Consider the following 20,616-nt stretch of genomic DNA (forward strand, 5'->3'; position numbering starts at 1 on the left):
TACTCATGTAAACTTCTGTCATTGATTATTGTCTGGCCTGTTTTTACCAGTAGAAACAGTGCTACTGCAAACATCCTCAAAAGAAAACACCTCTGTGCCATGATTCTGACGATTTCCTTAGGGAAATTCTGGTCGGTGGAACTGGAAAAAAAACTGGAGTTTTATTGTGCCAAATGGCCTCCCAGAAATCTGTACCATTCCCACTAGAGGAGATTTTCACAAAAACTGCCACGTGGAATACAGTCTGACTCAAAAGCTGTTTAGGAGTTGTTTATGTACTTTAAATATTAATCCTTTCTCAGATATGTGATTTGCAAGTACCTTCTGCAGGTTTGCCTTTTACTCCGTAGACACTGTCCTTGGATGTACAAAAGTTTTTCATTTTGATGAAGCCCAATATATCTCTCTTTTCTTGCCTGTGCTTTTGGTGTTATAGCTAAATCCAATGGCATGAAGGTTTCCCTCGCTGTTGTTGCCTAAGGTTATATATTTTTCATAGTGCTGGTATCAGTCACTCATTGCCTAGGTAAAGCTGCATAACAAACCACTACAGCAATCGTTTGCTCTCACTTATGTGTCTGTGGGCCGACGGGGGAGGGTCAGCAAATCTAGGTGAGGCATGACTGAGCTTGATTCTGGGCCCTGTGTGGGTTCAGTCTCCTCACTCTATCTGGGGCATGTTCCTCTCAGGTTGAAAGGCAGGAGCTCCAGAGGCAAGCCCCTCTGCACGAGGATCATGCTTCTGCTAGTATGGAGCTTGGCCAGAGCATCCGTTGGTCAAAGCAAGTCACATGGTCAAGCCCAGCATCAAGGGTGGGACAGCATCCTCTGGTTACCATGAGACCCCAGCATGGGTGTAGGTGCTCAATCCTATGTAGAGTGGAGGGTTGGGACTAATAATTCGATCACCCACAGTGATGACCAGGGGCTGGGAATGAACTTGGCAGGTTTGAGGCTGAGAAATGGCTAGTGTGCCTGAAATACGGTGGTGGAAGGGGTAAGGAGGAAAGTGCCACTTACGGATGCATGAAAGATGTTTGTCAACTGAATTAATCAAAAGAATGTGTCAATGGAAGTGAATTTACTGAGATGGGAAAAGCAAGGACGGGAACCTATTCAGAGAACAAATTGGATCGCTGTTGGATAAGTTAAATGTTAGAGACACACCAAGAGGAGATGTTAAGTTGGCAGATGGCTGTATGGGGTAAAGTAGACTCTGCTTGCAAGGAGCTGAGGGTCTTCTTGCAGAAGGAGGATGTGTGAAAGTCTGACTAACCCTTGCAGCTGGGATAGCTGTCTCCAAAAATGTATGAAGGACAAGGGGAGCTGAGGATCCCACTGCCGGCAGAGATCCAGGAAGGCTTCATGGAAGAAGTGGCATTAGAGCTGTGCCCTGCAGGGGGGGCTGGACATGCAAGGTGGGGCCAGGTGGTCCTCCAGATGGAGAGAATAGCCTGGCCGAGGCACAGAGGGAGAACACAGAGTGTGGTGACTGGCAGTGACCCCGTGAGGGAGAGGGTGCAAATTTCAGCAGCGTGTCAGAGCTGGGCCAGGGTCTGTTGGCTGTTACCATGCTGGTGAGTCGGGAGATAGGAGAAAGGTGACCTTGATCAACTCTCTTCTTCCTCCCCACCCTGATGGGACTGGGGATCTGAGGATCAGGAGCCTCAGCTGCCTTTTCTGGAACTCAGAAGTAGAGTGAGTGCCCAGTGCTGGTGACGGTATCGGGAAACTGGCCCTTTCCTAATTGTTGGAGGAAGTGCAACTTCGGGCACCATCTTTGGAGAGCAGTTTGTCAACACCTATAAAAATATGAAAATCTCCCGCTTCACACGGTGTATAGACATGGGAAAAAGGATATTCATTGTGGCTTCATTCGTTAATGCGAAAGGTTTAAAACAAACTAAATGTCCATCAGCAGAGGTTAATTATGGTCCCCCTGTATAGAACACTCCACAGCTACTGAAAAGAGCAAGGCAGCTCTGTGTGTACTGAGATAGAGCCATCTTCAGGATACACTGCCATGAGAAACACCTAGGAGTAGCATAGCATGAATACCACTTGATTTTTTTTCTTTAAGAGGAGGAGAGACCTATGTGCTATATCCTTACGTGTACCTACAGTACTTGAGGAATTCTTGATTGCCTCTGGGCATGTGTGGGCTTGGGTAGAAAGGAGACTCACTTCCTGCGCTACATCCTCCTGTACAATTATTTACCCTGTCTGTGTATGACTTCCAGAAAGGACAGAATAAAACATAGTTCCTGCTGAATGATTTTTTAAAAAGTATAGGTTGAGGGGACTCAAGACACCTAGCCTCCTGTGGAGGATGCTGGACCACCTGACACGCCACCATGGGGGTCTCAGGCTGTGCCCCTCGCAGCCCTGCTTGGCTCACCTCCTCCCCCCCCACCCCTGGTTCACTCAGTGGGAGCTTTGGGGAGGGACCCAGGGAAGGGCACAAGAATATAATGGCCACAGGGTGGTCTTTTCCCTCCTTCCAAGTAGGGTCCCTGTAAGCGACCTTCCATCCTAGCAGCCTCCCCAGACAGTGGCCTGGATGGTGCGGGCTTTGAAGTGTGGCCATCCGTGGCCCTAACGGTGTGCCTGCAGATGTCTCCTTGCACGCACCAACATCTCTGTGTGTAGTGGTGATGAATAATCCCCAAATTGTCTTTGATTTCTGCAGTGTATTTCTGTATTTCTATTCAAAGTTGAGTGCGTCTGATTTTATGGGAATTCATAACAGTTCAAACGAAATCGTGGCACCCTGCTGTGAAAATCTCTCAATCCTGAGAAGCTGAAATGCTCAGGTGTCCCCTCCTGCCCTTTCCCTCCCCCTCTGCTCTGTCCCCTTGCCTGCTGGGATGGAAAGCACTGCCTGTCGGCGTGCTGAGTGCACCCTCTGCCCCTGCGTCTCCTGACTGGGCTGCGGGGAGAGGTGGGCAACGGTAACAGGAGGGCCTGCGCAGGCGCTGAGCCCAGAGTGGGCTGGTTTCCCGGAAGAGGAGAGAGTGCTTTGCTCCAACGAGCATGCTTTCTAGTCTGTCCAGGAAGCCAGGCTGCGATGGGCTGCATCTCGGGTTTGGTGCAAAGGCATTTGATGAAACCCCTGCGGATCGGGAGGGGTTTGAGAAGGAACCTGGCTCCCTCCAGCCTGGGGAAAGGGGAGACAGGAAGGAGGGGCCCTCCAAGGTTGGGCCAGGGCCCCCTGCTGCAGTTCACAGAGCCCAGTTTGCAGATGTGAGAGAGTGGATGAGTACATTAGGGCACTCGTTTTACTTTTAAATTTCAGGACCTCCCCCTGACCCCCCACCCGGGGAGACAACCCTCAGGAGAGGGCCAAGCTTCAGACCTGGGCCCGGTCTCCAAGGCCTGGGCTTTAGCCACTCTGTTGCTAATGCATCTCCGTGGGCGGAGCAGGGGGAAGTCGTCCGTGATGGGCCTCATCAGACCTCCTCCCCGCGGTGTGGGAAGGTAGCCTGGCTGGGCTGGCAGGGCAGAGAGGCAGGGCCTCAGAGCTGGGACCCACTTCCCGGGAGGGAGTGAACTCCTGTCCCTAGAAGGGTCTGAACAGCTTCAGAGGGGTACGGTTAACCTGAGGATCCGCCCAGCTCCGAGGGTCTCCTGTGGCATTCAGACCTAGGACCGCGGGCCTCAGGGAAGTTCAGCAGAGCATAGGAAGGAACTTTCTAATCAGAGTTGTCTGTCTGTTCACAGGCTGCTGGCAACGTTTTGGTAGGGTGGACACAAGCTAGGTCTCTGACTGTTAAAACATTGAATGTTTATCATAGAAAATGAGGAAAATGAAAATCGTATGTAGAAGAATATAAAGTCAGCCATAAACTCACCAGATGAAACCACTGTTTCACGTAACAGTCCTGTACGTGTGCCCCCACACACACACTCACACATGTACACAGCCGTACACAATCCTCTGAGCGCTTCCTGTGGACATCCCACAACTGAACCAGTCCCCCTTGGCTGTCTGGGCTGTTCTGTTGTCATAAATAACACAGCAGCGAATGTTCTGTGGCTGAGTGTCCATGCTCGGCCGTGACGATTTCCTCAGCTAAAGTTCTGGAAGTGGAATCGCTGGGCCACGAGGGTGTACACACCTTCAGGCTCTTCATACAGATTTCAAATATTGATTGATTCTCAGCCAAGTTGCCTCAGCTTGAGGGTGCAGGAGCCCTGGTGATCATGTCCCTCTGGTGGCTTCAAGTGCCCATGACGCCCGCATTCACATCTCTAGCCCCACCTCAGGCCTGAACTCTAGTTGAGGGTATCCTCCTGCCCCATCCAGCATTGCTACTTGGCTGTCAGCAGCCATTCCAAACTCACCGTGCCCCAACCTGAGCTTCAGATCTTGCCCCTCAGCTGGTCCCACCCGCAGCCTTCCCCTGTCCTGGTTAATCGCATCTCCATCCTTCCAGGTGCTTGGGCCAAAACCCTGTGCTCAGTTCTTTCTAGCACAGCTATATCCTCTCCAGCAAGAAACCCTCTTAGCTGTACTCTGAAAATGCCCGGAGTCTGCCAGATCTCACACCCGCTACCCCTACCCTGCTGGAGCCCCCGGCATCTGTGGCTTGCATCACTGTGGTAGCCTCCACGACTGTCTGCGTGTATCTGCCCTTGCCTCCTACTGTGAGTCCTCAACTCCACAGCCAGAGTTCTCATTTAAACCTTGAGTCACTCTCATCCCTCTTGGCTGTCTGAAGACCACGACTCCCAGTTTACTCATGTCCGTGGTTTACAAGGTGCCCATGGTGATCCCATTGCTCTCTGCCCTCATCTCTTACAACTCTCCCCACTGTGCACGCCGCTTCAGCCACACTGGCCTCCTCGCCGTTCCTCAGGCATGCTAGCACGTTTGCCCCAGGGCCTTTGCAAAGGCTGTTGCCTCTGTCCAGAAGGCCTTTCTCCCAGATAACCACACAGCTCATTCTCTTGCCTCCTCATGTGTTGGTTCATGCATCACCTTCAGTGGTACTCAGACCTCTTGCCGCGCTCCTGCCTTCCTTCCTTAGCACTTACCACCCCGAACTCACTGTAGAACTTGTTCACCGACTCTCTGTGTTGGGCTCGCTTAGGCGTGCCAGCTCCCCACCCCCGCCAGGTCATCAGCCTGTTCTCTTCTCTAGGCCGCTGTCTAGCGCAGTGCCTGGCCCACAGCCGGTGATGTCGGGGCAGACATGTGCAATGGGGCCACACCTCTCCGTGTAGCTCATAAGCTCTCTCAGGTGTAGGTGGAGGCTTTGATTTTATTTGGGGAGGAGGTGATTCCTATGTGGGGGTGAGTCCCGGGATGCTGTAAGTGTGCCACCGGCCAGAGCCTCCCCTGCTGGCCCTCAGCCCAGGCCTCCATGAGCAGCAGGTCATTATGGGCTGATGACAGGACAAGGTGAAGGCCAGTGTGGGCAGGGTCGCTGCCTTGAATCTGGGAAATTCTGTAGTCTGCTCCCTCCAGGGACAAAGGTGTGAACCTCTAGGGGATGGTGCTGGAGGAGGCGTGGGGGGTGCGGAGGGAGGACTTGGTCACCCCTGATGGTGCGTGCATTGTCTCATTGGTACTGGTTCCAGGGGCAGTGCCTGTCAGATGTCAACGTAGAAGGGCAGACTAAACAGGAGCCTGCTCACCAGCCCTAGTTGTACCTCTTCTTTTGGCACACGCACTTGGCCTTGCTGCTGGCTCCTGTATACTGTGGCTATGGAGCATGTTGTATTCTCACCCAGGTCTGGCTTAATAGCCTCTGAGTAGATGCAGGGTCCTGCCCAGGGCCTTCCCACCAGGCCCTCAGTGTGGGCCTGCCCTGGGGCACATGTCTGAGCTCAGCAAGGGTTGGGGCTGAGGCTGGGAGACCTTGGGCTTGAGCACTTACTGGCTGTGTGACCTTGGGCAAGTTGTTTAACCTCTCCAAGCCCCAGCATGTAGGACACACTACACACCACGGTGGCTGGCATGTACTATGTGCTCAGTAAGTGTTAGCAGTATGCATCCTTGAACTCTGTGCAGCTCACATCTCAGCTCCCCTAGAAGGCTCAGGAGTTCTCTCTTTGCATGGCCCTGGGCAGTGACAGGCACAGGTGCTTTTTGATATCTCACATGCATTGCCAGCCTTTCTCATGACCCTGTATCCCTCCCACAGTGCCTGCTTCAGGGCTTGGCATGAAAACGGATGTTGGAAATTGGCAGCCTGAGGGCTTTGGGTCCTGGCTTTGGGTCTTCTTGGCAGTGGGTATGTTTGAGAGATTTCTGGAAAGATTCCTGTGAGAATGGGTTTTGGGACAGCCGGCTCTAACCCTGCTTGTACCTCTGGGACTTATACCAGGCCGGACAGGAAGCCCAGCACAGAAGGGTATGTGTCTATCTTTCCTGGTCCAGTGGGGACAGGTGAGGGTCAGTGGGAGCTCAGGCTGAATCCTGAGGGTGGCACAGCCTTGCATGGTAGAGAAGGCCATGGAGCTCTGCTGGCCAGGAGATGGGAAGGCCTGGAGGCTGGGGGAACAGCTGTTTCGCAGGGCGGAGCGAGGTCAGGCAATGCCGGGGCACCCATGCCACTTGCTGCAGCCCCAGCACCTAGGGAATGCCGGCAGGCAAAGGCAGCATGTATCGCAACACCTGGCGTGGAGGTTGGGGCCCACGGGCCTCTTCCCATCGCCACTAGCCTCTGTTCTCTCTGGACCTTGCTTTCCTCCTCTTGGCCAGAGGGACCAGAGGAAGAATAAGATCTGGGATCTCCGGGAAAACCCAGTAGTAAGATGGACCCACTTGGTCCTGCCCACTCTGCTTCACCCTTTGGAGCCTGTGTCCCCTCGACCTAGCGTCTGTGCCACCTTGCCCCAAGGCAAGAATGGAGAGTCAGGATGGAACAAAGATTGTCCCTGCTGTTGGATGCTCCAGAAGTGGCCTCTGCCCATCCCGTCAAGTGAGGGCTGTGTTTGGCTGCCCTTGACTGACAGAAGGGGGGCACTGAGGCAGTGTGAGTGCCTCTGAAGGGGAAACAGACATTTAAGGAGAGAGGATGGGGACAGTGTGCCCAGCAGCGTCAGAGCCTGAGCCAGCTCGTGGGAAGTGAGGTGCATCCTGCACACGTGTGTGTTGTGCACACAGGCTCACTTCTTTGTGTCGCATTCACCCTGCGTCTATTGTGTTGTGTGCTGTCCTCCTTGAGGGAGGGGCCACGCCTCCCCTTCACAGACTAGGAAGGGGGTGGGCAGCAGCATGCCGTGATGGAAATGGCGTGGGACTCGGGTCCAATCCTAGGTGACCTCTCTGAGCCTTAATCTCCTCATCTGTAAAATGGGGACAATAACAACTACATTTTAGAGATACTTGGGAAGCTTGAATAAAGTCGTACCTGTGAAAATCCCAGGCTTGTGGGAGTTGCCTAGTAAGTGTTCATTTTCTTCCTTCCTTTCTTCCGCTGCAGACTTCCTGCAGCGCCCAGCAGAACGGTGTGCACTCCCAGCTGCTTGTGGACGATCTTCTCAGCAGATGTTGTTTAATTCTCATAACAGCTGGTTTCCAAAGGCAGAGGGCTGGAGATTTTTTTTTAAAAGACACTCACTCACTAGGAGATGTCAGAGTGTCACTTAATTGCTCTGTGCCTCGGTTTCTCCTCTTGTAAATCAGGGATAATGCTTGTGATGCTGGCTAGCTTCTTTGCAGCATACGGTAGGCTAATGCAAGATAACAGATGGAAAGTGGTTTGAACATTTAGAAAAAGGCGTCGTGCTCAACCTCACTGGTAGTTAGGGAAATGCAAATTAAAACGACAAGGCCATTCCATTTTTCATGCTTCCAATTGGCAGCCATTTAAAAGAGGGATCACTTCCAGGTGGGCACAGAGGCCCTCTCATACACTTCTAGATGGAGTGGGAATTGCCACAGTCTTTACAGAAGGTAATATGACAGTGGCTAAGAAAAGTTTACATACGTGCTCTGTGTTCTATTTAACTGGCCCATTAATGCCGCTGTTGGAGAACCAAGATTGAGAGCAAAGTCCCAGCACAGTTACATGCAGAGAGATGTCCACGGTGACATTGCCTGTGTGGCAAGAACCTGTAAACGCTCACATACCCAACAATAGGGGATGTTTGTCTCCATGATGAAACGTCCATACGATGAACTGTTATCTAGCTCTGAAAATGGAGGAAGTGGATGTGGCAGTGTTGACCTGGAGGGCTGTCTGTGAATTATTACGACATGAGAAAAGTGAGTTTCTTTTGTGTAGAGGGTAACTTCATCGTCCTAAAGGGAAACAGCAACCACACCACTCGTACGCCTTTGTAACGTGAACATATCTGCTTGGGTGTGGAGAAGGGCCTCGTAGACGCATGCCAGGCCCAAGCTGCCCACCCTGGCCATCAGACAGGTCACGTTTGGCTCATGAAAATGGAATTATTTGCCAACATTTACAAATTGGATTCGTAGTAAAAACCAGACGTCCAGATTTTCACTGAGGAAAATCAGAAGCTCTGGGCACACTGCACCCACATTCCCTCTTGGCTGAAATACTGCAGCGGCTGCCGCCTTGGACAGTGCCGGCCTCCAAATGACCACCATTCCCCCCACCGGGGTCTCCTCATTTGTATGCCCTGCCTGCCCCTGTGATAGGCTGCTGACCTCCGGAAGCGCAAAGGGGTGGAAATACAGGGATATGATGGGCATTTGTCTTTTATTACGTGACAACATCTTAGAATCTTTTATTTCCCACGTCACTGTTTCATACTTGGTAATTAGAACATTTTAAGTACAGTATTCAAGGAAAACACGAGGGCACCGCGGGCCATTGTGTGTGGTGTGGGACAGGATCCATCCTCCACTTGGCACCCGGCTGGGAGAGGGAGTTGGCTCCGGGTCCGGAACTGAGAGATCTGAGCCCTGTGCCCTTTCGGAAGCCCTTGCCCCGAGGTCTTGCAGAGATGTGAAGTCTCTCCACAAAACCCTTTTCTTCAACTCCCTTCTCCTCCCCAAGGCTTTCCTGAGCATTTAACGATGAGGGAGGTGGCATGTCAACTTGGGTCCAGATGCTGACCCCACCACTCACTAGTTGGGGGTCTCTGAGCAGATTGTTTAACGGTTCTCGGCCTTCAGACCTCACCTTGTGAACCGGGGAGGCTAATGCCTCCCAGGCAAGGTGCACAGTAGGTGCTCCCTGAAGGAGGATGTGTGGGCCCTTGGCTAGGATGTGTGGGGATGCAGAGGTGAGTGGGCCGTGAGCTGAGACACGGAGGTGAGACAGCGTTAGCGGAAGGCAGGGATCCCCAGCTGAGGAGCATGGGCCCCTCCCGGTGTCACTGCTGGTCTCCAGGGAGGCCTGCTCCGGAGCCGCTGCGGGCGTAAGAAGGAACCAGAGGGCCGTGGCCCTGCTGTAATGGGGCCGGGCAGGCCACGGCCGCAACGGGAGGGAGCAGCCCTCCCTCCGCCCACCCGCGACCCCCACCCCACTACACTTAGAGATGGGAGCTTGCTTTGCTAAGCCTCTGGCAGCTGGACCCCAGCTCTCTCTAGAGCTTAGCTAGAGAGAAAAGTCCGGCTCCAGCTTTCCACAGACTTGCTGGAGGGCCCTGGTCAGGTTACCTCCCTTCTCTGTGCCTCTTTGGACACCATGGCCTGGGGGCTGCTTTCATATCCAAGGTTATGAGATGATATTGCAGATATAAAAACAGGAAAAGACATGTTCATTGGGCACTTTGGCTGGCGGGGCGGGGGTGGGTGGCGGCTGCCGACCCGCTCTGAGACCCCTGGGTTCCTGCTCAGCACCCACCTCCTAACTCTGTCCCCACTAAACCAGGTTCCACCGCCCTCGAGGGATGCTGTCCTGGAGGATAGAGGCAGCAGCCCCTCCCTCTGCCCACTGAGCCCCGCATGTGTCACAAACCTGTCCCTGTGCCCCCCGAGCCCTGCGCACAAGCCGTGCAGTCGGCCTCCACGAGGGCCCAGAGGGGACTGTTGCCCATGCCCTCAGCCCCGTCGTGCCACGCCACTCTCAGCACTGGACAATGACAGAACCCCAGGGTACAGACCCTGTCTTCTTCCCCATGTGCCCCGCCCCCCCGTCTGCACCGATTCTCTCTCCTCCCTTCTCAAGCCCAATTCTCCCAGAGCTGCAGGGCTAAGGCAGCGCTGCACAGCCTGCAAGAGCAGGCGCTCCAATAGGACGTTTCTCACCCTCCCCTCCTTTTGTCCCCAGGAGCCATGAGGTGCCACGTCGCTTCCAGCTGCCTCGTGGTCTGGCTGTCTGTGCTGATCTCTGGATGCTGTGGTAAGTTCAGTCCTCCGCCTTCTCTCCCCACAGCGAGCATGGGAGGCCAGGCTGGACGGTGTGTGGTTGGTGTTTGTGCTCTGGGACTCTCAAGACCCTGCCTTGCCGTGTGTGTGACTGGGCACTCACTTCCCTTTCTGGGCCTCAGTTGCTTCTGCAGCCCTCACAGGGCTGAAAATACCAGCCATCTCCAGGGCCTGGGACACATGAGGGAAGGGGAGGAGAAATACTTGAGAAATACTTGAGCTCTAAGGGGAGGCATCTATGGCCGTGAACTGTCCTTCTTCTGGGATGCGGGGACTGGCCCCAGTTCTAGTCGGTTTCACAGTTGTCTTTTGAGCACCTACTGTGTGACACTGTGTGCCCTACTGTGTCCAACTCTGGGGGTATGGAAGAAATGACATTCTCGGGCGCTCAGGGGCTCACCAGGGAGAAAGACACAGATAGGATTGCTCTAAGCAGGGTGGATAAAGTGGTAATAAAGGATGTACAGAGCTCCAGAGAAGCCCATCAGAAGAAAAGATTAATTGAACTTGCGGGCACAGGAGAGACCCAGCCAGAAGGGAGACGTTTCATCTGGGCTCTGAAGACTGAGAAGTCGTTTTAAAGGGGGGAGAGGGAAGAAGGGAACCCTGGAGGAGGGAATAGTTTGAGCGAGGGTGCGGCTGCCAGGAGTCTTTCTTCTCTGCAGGGCGGGCAGCCCTCCTTCCCCCGGCCTTGCAGCAGCCAGGTCAGTGCCAGCTTTAGCGCCCACGGAGGAGGCCAGGAAAGGCCTGGGCATTTGCCTCTCCTGGACACCGGGAGCAAAGCAGCTCTGGTGTGCACGAAGGAAGGCCAGGACAGCAGGCACAGCTGGCTCGGTGTCCCACGGGATCAGGGTGTCCTCAGGGAAGAGCTATGGGCAGAGCGTGCCTGGCGACACAGGCAAACATATTCCTGAGGGGCGTCAGCTCCTTCTCTCACTCCAGGGAGCCGGGAGCCTCTGGAGGAAACCAGAGCTTCATGCTTGGTGGACTGCTGCTGGCATCCTGCTGCCCGAGAGTCACTTGAAGGTCCGGTCTCCTGGCTTCCATGCTGGGAGGGATCTCTGCTGGAATGCCCCTGTGATGGGGAGCTCACTCCCATCCAAGCAGCGCAGGGTTATGGCACAGCCTCAAAGCCTCTCGGGGCAGAGCCACAAGGGGTCTCAGACCCTCTCTCTTTCCACCCCTGGGCCAGCTGCTTCTCCAGGTGTCAAGTTTCTCCTTTGTAAAGCCCCATTCGGGGAGGGCTCAGTGAGGGGCACCCGAGACCCTCAGCTCTGACCCTCTGGGTTTGCTTGTTGGTGTCCTCAGACTCCTCAGGGACTCTGTGACCTTGGACACTCATGCCCTCCCCCGCCCTCCCCGTTAAAAAGAAATATAACAGGTGCTAACAGCTTGGCTGCCTTCCTAGAAGAGGTGCCGTCTCCCCTTGAGCTCTCTAGATCACAGGCGGCTCACGCATCCAAATTGCAGCAGCCATCATAACAGTGACGCCGTGCACAGGACACCTCTGGCAGGGAGGCAGGGTGAGAGGGCAGTGAGGGCTTTTTGTCTTCATCTTGAGGCTGGGAAACGGTGGCCAGAGAGGTAGAGCGATTTGCCCAGGCCACACAGCAGCGAGTGGCAGGGCGTACAAGGCCTCACCTGGTCGCCGCGCTGTGCTCCCTGTCCTGTGCACCTTCCCTGTCATAAGTTGAGGGCGGGGTCTAGGGCTGTGCCCAACATGGACCTCAGCGAGAACCATTGTGCCTTCAGAGGCCTGGGCAGGTGGGCCTGGGCTGGGGTTGGGCTTTCCTGGTTCCAGTCCAGGCTCTGCCACTTGCCAGTGTCCTTCAAGCCCTAAGAGGAATCCCCTGTCCCATCCCACGGTTCTGAGTGAAGTCTGTGCTTCCTGGTCTGGTGGATGCCTTGTCCTTCCCACATCACGTGCCTGGACGGCTCCGCTCCTCCACATCTGCCCAGCTTTGCTTCCTTCCGGGATCTTTCCATTCCTCGCCGCGTGTGGAAGGCCTGTCATCCAGCACCACAGCTCGAATCTGCCTTCTGTGTGAGCCTCCCCGTCTCCCTTCTCCCCTCAGGCCTGTGGTGGTTAAAAACTTGATTCTTGGGCTTCCCTGGTGGCGCAGTGGTTGAGAGTCCGCCTGCCGATGCAGGGGACGCGGGTTCGTGCCCCGGTCCGGGAAGATCCCACATGCCGCGGAGCGGCTGGGCCCGTGAGCCGTGGCCGCTGAGCCTGCGCGTCTGGAGCCTGTGCTCCGCAGCGGGAGAGGCCACAGCAGTGTTGAAATAAATACTTAAAGCTGGTGGACCCGCATCTACTTTGTAGGGAAGGATAAGTGTGAGTGGGCCAGGGATGCAGGGAGAAGGCGTCCAGGGCAGAACAAACAGTAGGTGCCAAAGCAGGGAATGAGCATGTGTGGGGCGGGGACAGAGGGGTGCATCGTGGTGCGGGCAGCTGGGCTCTCGTTCCTCCACAGAAGTCGCCCGTTGTCCCCTCCCCTCGCATGGGCACTCACGTTCCCACTTGGCCGGAGGCCTCAAAGCTCCTGAGGCAGCGGTTTGCCTCTGGAGGACACAGCCTTCATGCCTTAAAAGTGTCTTTTAAGGGAACAGGCCACCTGTGGGCACCCCCCGTTCCCACCCTCGCATCACCCTTCCAGTCCCCACTGGCAGCCCAAGGCCACTGGGCTTCCTAGGGTGGGAGCCTGTTCCCAGATCACGGTCCTGCTTGGTATGTGGCAAGCGACGTACGTCCCCGAGGCTCTGCCCAGCCACCCGTGCAGAGCTCTCAGTGGCTGACTATCGGCAGGTCCTGTAAAACAAAATTTGAAAACGAACGATGCTGCTGCAGGTGATGTTTTTTCTGGCTGGTTTCCCTCCCGTTGCCCCAGCCTGAGCCCATGCCGAATTCCCTGGTCGCCCCTGAGCCTTCTACCCTGGCTCAGCTGTTTTCCGTAAGGGAGCCCAAAGCCCCCAGCAGGGATCCAAAGCCTCCCCCTCTGGCTGAGCAGGCAGCACTGTCATTAATACCAATATTAATAATAGCTACCATTTATCGAGAGCTTGCTGTGTGCGGGAGCACGGCGCTAAGTGCTTTATGTATGTAATCTCATTTAATACTCAACACAGCCAAGAAGTAAGTCCTATTGTTATCGTTATTTTACACCTGAGTAAACTGAGGCATGGGGAGGTCATATGACTAGAAAGAGGCACAGGGAGACTACAAACAAAGGTGAAGCCCTTGACCACTGGCCTCTGAGCCTTTCTGAGGCTCTTCAGTGTGTGAGGAGCCCTAGGTTCCTCATATGAGAGGGTGGAAGTGTGTGGGTGAGTGCATATGTGTAGTTGTGGTGGTCAGGGAGGGCTTCCTGGAAGAAGGGACATCTAAGGCAAAACTTGAAGGATAAATAGGAATTTGGCAAGTGAAGGCAAAAGGGCCAGAAGTCCTGGCCAGGAGGGGAGAGAGAGGCTACAGTGCTTGCAGAACCAGAAATGACATCAGCTTGGGTGCCTGAGCAGAGGGGGTGGGGGTGGAGATTCCATTAGTTCTGCCTGCTCCCCACTAGGAGGTCTCCAGCAATGAGGGAAGTACTAGCCTCTGTGTTCTTGAGCCTGGCCCAAGCTCTGAGGGAGACAGGTCAGCAGAAATGAGGGAGGGGAGGGCTGCAGCCCACCCATGTTCAGGGCCCCTGGAAGACCCAGCAGGAGCTGCTTACGTGTGTGCTGCATGATGTCGGCCCCATGTGAGACCGATCAGCTCCCCCATCCCTGGTTGGTAGGGGCAGAGGGGGAAGTGCCCTCATTTGCCTCCTTCTGGGGTGTTTTCCAATACCAACAACCAGCTCTCCAACTCTCCAGACACCGACTGTGTGTCCAACAATTCAATTCTGATGCTGTCTACCCAGAGTTAGTGCCAGATTCCACAGATTTAAGGGTTCAGCTCTACTCTAGATGCCAGTGGTGAGTCCCAGACCACCTGTACTTCTGACCAGCTGGCTATAAATCAGGGCTTCCTACTACCCTTTCTCAGGTTCAGTTAGCTAGAATGACTCACAGAACTCAGGGAAATACTTTACTTACATTTACTCGTTGAATATAAAGGATACAACTCAGGAACAGCCAGATGGAAGAGATGCACAGGGCAAGCTATGGGGGGGTAGGGTCGGGTGGAGCTTCCATGCCTCTCCAGGCGTGCCATCCTCCCAGCACATGGATGTGTTCACCAACTTGGGAGCTCATCAAATATTGGAAATCTCCAGCTCCCCTCCCCTCCCTAGAGGTTGGAGGTGGGCTGAAAGTTCCCCATCTTATCACTTGGTCTTTCCGGTGATCAGCCCCTTCCTGAGGCTCTCTGTAGAGGCCCCACTCTAAGTCTCCTCACTGGGAAAAGGGAACCCTCCTACCCTGTTGGTGGGAATGTGAATTGATGCAGCTACTACAAAGAACAGTATGGAGGTTCCTTAAAAAACTAAAAATAGAGTTACCATATGATCCAGCAATCCCACTCCTGGGCATATATCCAGAGAAAACTCTAATTTGAAAAGATCCATGCACCCCAATGTTCACAGCAGCACTATTTACAATAACCAAGACATGGAAGCAACGTAAATGTCTATCAACATATGAATGCGTAAAGAAGATGTGGCATGTATACGCAATGGGATACTACTCAGCCATAAAAAAGAATGAAATAATGCCATTTGCAGCTACGTGGATGGACCTAGAGATTATCATACTAAGTGAAGTAAGTCAAACAGAGAAAGACAAATACCAATGGTATTGCTTATCTGTGGAATCTAAAATATGACACAAATGAACTTATTTACAAAATGGAAACAGACTCATGGACATAGAGAACAAACTTACGGTTACCAAAGGGGAAAGGAGGGGGTGGGGAATTAGGAGTTTGGGATTAGCAGATACAAACTACTATATATAAAATAAACAAGGTCCTACTGTAGAGCACAGGGAGCTATGTTTACTATCTTTTAATAAACTATATATAGTGGAAAAGAATATGAAAAATAATATATTTATATGTATGTATAACTGAATCACTTTGCTGTACACCAGAAATTAACACAACATTATAAATTAACTATTCTTCAATAAAAAGTTTTTTAAAAATTTAAAGATAAAAAATAAATCACCTCATTGGCATAAACTTGGGTGTGGTCAAGGGGGCACCTTATGGATATAACAAAAGACACTCCTATCACTCTGGAAATTGCAAGGAGTTTTGAAGCTCTGTGCCAGGAACTGGGGGCAGAGACCAAATATATTTCATATTATACCATACTACTGAAGGCCTCTGGGGGGTTGCTCAGGGGACAGAGGAAGCCAGCCTTGGGGAGGCTTTGTGTGAGGGACTTGTGATATGGGGGACTCTTCATAGATATGAAATTCCTCAGCCCATGAAGGTATCACGCTGTCCCCTTCCAGAGCCAGCCCCCAACCTGAGGCTGTCACAGAGTGGTACAGGGTTACCTGCACAGGCTTCCAGGTCTGGGTTCCAGTACGGCCCATGCCACACTTACCAGCTGTGTGACCCTGGGCAAGTTACTAGTTACCCCCTCAAAGCCTCATTTTCCTCAGTAGTAACAAGCAGACGGGACAGCACATGTTGGACCGTGAGGACTGGTGGAGATGGCATAAGCGGCTGGTACAGAGGAGGCTTCCGTAGATGGCAGCTATTATCATTGTTGTTGGTATTAATCACATGGCATCAGCTGGCCACTCCTTCACACGGCAAATAGCTGCTGAGGGCCTTCTAAGTGCCAAGCCCTGTCCTGGGCACCAGGGTTGCAGCACTTAACACAGCAGACAGCCCTTGTCCTTGCCAAGCTCCCAGTCTATCTACAGCTGGGAGGCCCAGTAGACATACAATGTGAGCCACACGTGTGGTCTTAAATTTTCTAAGAGGCGCATTAGAACAGAAACAGGTGAAACGCATTTTAATAATGTATTGACTTAATCCAGTATAGCTACAATCTTATCATTTCCACGTCATCAATATAAAAGACGAGTGAGATATTTCACACCCACTTTTTCGTACAACATCTTCAAAATCCTGTGTGTATTTTACACTTCAGCACATCCTGGTGTGGACCAGGTCTCCATAGCCACACGTGGCTCGTGGCCTTGCTGAGCGAACGACCTGACAGCCTTCTGCCTGCCTACTGGCGTTACTCCCCATATGCCTCGAGGCAGAACAGTGAGCTGCCAAGGTCCTGGAAAGGTGTCTTCGGCACTGGAAGCAGGTTCAGTGCCCACTGGAGCCCCTACTCTGTGCCCCTTGCAGAACGCATGGAGCTGGCACGAGGGTACTTGACTGATGCTCTTGTCCTCTAACTTCCAGGCCAGGTGAACCGACTGCCCTTCTTCATCAACCACTTCTTTGAAACATACCTGCTGATCAGCGAGGATACGCCTGTGGGTGAGTTGGTGCAAGGGCTGGTGGGCAGGCTGGGTGGCGTGAGGTGGGCTCCTTTCCCACAGGTGAAAGGGATCTTAGAGATTGAGCTGATCTTCCCCCTGTTATTGGAAACTCTTCCATGGGGTCCCGGATGGGTGTTCGTGTGGCCTCTGCTTGGTTGCCTCCAGGGATGGGACACTCATTACTTCCTGTGGTGGCCTATTCCAAAAGAGAGGAGCTCTCAGTGTCAAAGAGTTTATCACATTGAGCCCAAGTTGCTTGACTTTCACTTCCGCACTAATTTTGTCCTACAAAACGCCTTGTTCCTCTTCCTTGTGAAAATTTGAAGATGAAAGCTCTTGTAGAGTTTGTTTTGTAGCCTTTTGTACTTTTCCGTGATTACTGAGTTTTCTGCACTGAGTATGCCTGTTTTTTTGTCATTAGAAAAAAAAAATATCTAGGAAGCGATCACGAGCATCCTGGTACCCGCTTCTCACCACCCGCCCCCAGCTTGAGTCACCTCATCACCTAGGTCTATGCTCACGAGCCCCTCCCGAGGGCCCGGCTCCTACACCTGCAGCTGGAGGTCGGCACGCATAGCCCCATGGCCTTAGCTCAGCTCTAGGGACCCTGAAGCTTCTCAGGAAATGGGGTTGAATTGAACAAACCCATCTTGCAGCTGTGCCGACGGGAAGGTGCTAGTTCTTATGAGCACGGAGGAAAACAGCGCCAGGAGGTGCCACTCACCTCCACCAGCACTCCCTCTTGTGTCATCTCATTCTTGTCCGTGTCATTTTAGAGAAAGTGCTTGTAACCTGGGGCTCCTTACACTCAGGTCTGCCTGCTTCATGGGTATCAGGGTGGGGCTGTGGGCCAGAAGCAGCATGCATCGGCAGCCAGCATGGTGCATCTTTCTGGAGCATCACTTACACTTGAAAATGAAGCAGGATGGCTTGGAGAGGGGAGGGCTGTGAAGATACTTAACTAATAGATCTTTTCAAGCACTCTTTCATATGTGTAAGACCAAACATAGATGCAATATTCTTCAAAGAAAATCTCTGCTTGAAGAGGGGAGCCTTAGTGGGCCCCAGACTCTCCCCTGCTGTTTGCAGGGGCGCATGAGAAGCCCCCTGCAGAGGTCTTTCCTTCCACTCTTCCTTCTTGTGTGGGTAGGTGCTGGGCACAGCAGGTATTCTGACTATTGTGGGGATTGTCCCCATGGCCCAGTGACACTGTCTGGGGCTGTGGGGACCCACCGTGTGGAAAGTGGCCACTCTTTTGATGATTAGCAGCCCCATGCATCAGCATCGTGAGGCTGGATTTGGGGATTGGTGTCTGGGCATCTGGGTGTTTGAAGTGTCCAGGAAGGAGGCAGATTGCCTCTCTGGAATGTCCTTCCAGAGGCTTAGCTCACCTTCTGAGGGGTGGAGAGGACGGCCGGCAGTCCCTTGGGGACCCTGCTGAGCTGGTTCCTCCCTTTTGAGTTGGGTCAGGGGGTGGTGTTTGTGGCTGGCTCCTCCGCAGGCCCAGACCTGGTGTGCGGCTGCCGCGGAGCCAGCAGAGAGGTGCCCAGTGCCTGTGGATCCATAAAAGATGAATGTTAGCAGCGTTTATCACCACTAGGGGTTCTGCTCTTTCCAGTTCATTCATCAGTTTATCAGATATAGATGGGGTGCCCCCTGTGCCAGGCCTGGGTGCTGTGGATTCAGAGAGGAATTCGAAGTCAGCGTCGCGGGTGATGGAGGCTAGGTCGGCTGTCTGGTTAAGCCCCAGTGGGGATTGAAGTGGGCCGAGTCGTGCCTCTGGGGGCAGGGCAGAGCAGGGGGAAGCAGGAGAGGTTGGGGGAGGTGGTGGTGGCTCTTGAGCAGAGTCCTGAACGGGTCCTTTCCATTGCTTCACACACTATTTCCTGTGGCTGATTTTTATAAGCGTCTGTTTGAACCTCATCCTCCTGGAGATTCCTTTGTGGTGGAGGCAGTATATCTGGGACAGGCAGGCCCCTGAGGCAGAGGTGTGGCCAGCCACTCACTGAGCCGGGCTGCTGGCAGGGAGAGGCGAAGGCCCCCTCGGGTGAGCGGCGCCAGCCCCGTCACCCCATCTGTGGCCCTGCGTTGCCCTGCTCCGCCCTGAGTGCCTGTGCTGCAGGGAGGGTGACGGGGTTGGGAGGGGCGGCTATTGCTCGGCCGGTGCTGGTGGTGATACACCCTGGGCTGGACGCCCCCAGCGAGCCCTCCAGCAGGGCTTGCTCCAGGTACCTTTGGCTCTGGTTCTTGATTGTCTTTTGCAAACGCAGGCATCAACTGGCCTCCAGGAGTGACTCCCAGGACTCAGCCCCATTATGGCTGTGTTTGGCAGTCACAGCACGGGGCGGAGCTGGGGGTGCATCTGATGCAGTGGGGATTGATCCCTGGCTCTGGGAGGCCGCAGGAATGAGAGAGGGTTCAGTGAGCTGGAAGACAGCTCTGCTCATCCGTCTGGGCAGGGGCCAGTGCTGAGCTGGACCGCATCCTCCTGCCCTCCTCCCTTCCTTTTGCATCAGGGTGGGGCAGCACAGCTCTGCCCTGAAAGTCATGAGCCCAGTTTCTGTTCCTTGCTGTGTGGCGTTGGGCACAGTGCCTCCCCTCTCTGGGCCTCTATCTCCCCATCTCACCAATGAGAGGGCATTGGAAAGATGGGCCCAGTGGCCTTGAGCTGGGGCAGTCCTGCTAGCCCCGGGTGTCACATCTCTGGGCCCTCAGATAACACAGCCCTGGAAACCTCCACTGAGTGCTGTCACCTACTTGCCCTGGGCCATTCAGAGGATGCATATGGACTCACGTGGACAAAGCAGGGTGCAGACCTCTGACCAGCAGTGGCCAGGGTGAGGGTAAGGGTGGAAACAGCTTGGCAAGGAGACTGGCCCTTTGCCTGCCATGTGGAATGGGGTGGCCTAGAGACTTGACTTTGAGGCTTGCCTCTCACTAACCCTTTGCTCTCTGAATCTCAGTGCTCCAAACTGTAAAATGGGATGGAATAGTCTCCTTTCTGGATTGTTGGGCTGTATACATACACTATAGTTAACTCCAAAGCTTCCACACCTAGAATGCTTTGTTGTTACACAGAAGAGAACTTATGTGTGTCCCAGGGATGGCTGGTTGGACTGTCCTGCTAGCCACGGGCTTGCAAGGGGGACAGACAAACACATAGGTGAGCTGGGTCCAGTGGGGTGGTTGGTACCAGTGGCTAGAGCCAGAGACCAAACTAGTCTGAAAATGTCAGCTTACCAGAGGAGTAGGTCAGAGCTGCGGGCAGACCAAACTTCCAGCTCTGGGACAGATTATCCGGCTTCTGCTTGGACCCCCAATGAAGGGGAACTCATGATCTTACCAGGCTGCTCACTTCTGTGCTGTGGGGACAGTTCTGGGAATGAAAACGTCTTCCTAATGTTACTATGAAATCTGTCCCTGCAACTACCACCCACTGCACCTAATTTTGACCACTGGAGCCTTACAGAATAATAATGATAACATAACATATGACATACTATATATATATATAATATATATTATTATACTAACAATGTTTACTGAGTGCTTGAGGCAGTGTCCTAAGTGTTTTAATTCATTTTTAAGTTCCTTTTAAGAATGGAAGGTAGAGTTTGATTACAGGCTCTATCAGAATGTAATTTCTGTGAGTGTGCTCTCCTGGGTTAGAGATTGGGACTTTCATTCACCCCAAACCTTCTGAGCCTTCCCACTTTTCATGCTCTTGCCTCACTTTCTGACCGCGGGCCAGCGGCCACGTGCTGGGGAGCGCAATGGGAGGGTTCGGCCCAGCCATCTGAAATCCCGTGCGGAGGCTGCATGTTCCATCTCTGTCTCCTCCTGTCTCAGCTTCCAGTTCCCTCTGCCTGATATTCTTTTTGTAG

The 20,616-nt window shown here is 53.4% G+C and overlaps 1 protein-coding gene across 2 annotated transcripts in view; it reads left to right on the plus strand.

Moving 5' to 3' along the window:
* Nucleotides 1–9,471: 9,471 nt before the first annotated feature.
* The window catches only part of CDH23 (cadherin related 23), a 394,909-nt gene continuing 383,764 nt past the window's right edge, over nucleotides 9,472–20,616 (plus strand). For both annotated transcript variants that reach the window (XM_089897635.1, XM_089897636.1), the window contains exons 1-2: nucleotides 9,472–10,271; nucleotides 16,653–16,730. In XM_089897635.1, coding sequence (XP_089753761.1) covers nucleotides 10,205–10,271; nucleotides 16,653–16,730 — 145 coding nt within the window. In that variant the 5' untranslated portion in view covers nucleotides 9,472–10,204. The remainder of the gene's footprint in view (nucleotides 10,272–16,652; nucleotides 16,731–20,616) is intronic.

This window comes from Delphinapterus leucas, chromosome 16, assembly GCF_059928025.1.
Source record: "Delphinapterus leucas isolate spDelLeu-1000000601 "Yukka" chromosome 16, BTC_Dleu_Yukka2, whole genome shotgun sequence".
NCBI lineage: Eukaryota > Metazoa > Chordata > Mammalia > Artiodactyla > Monodontidae > Delphinapterus > Delphinapterus leucas.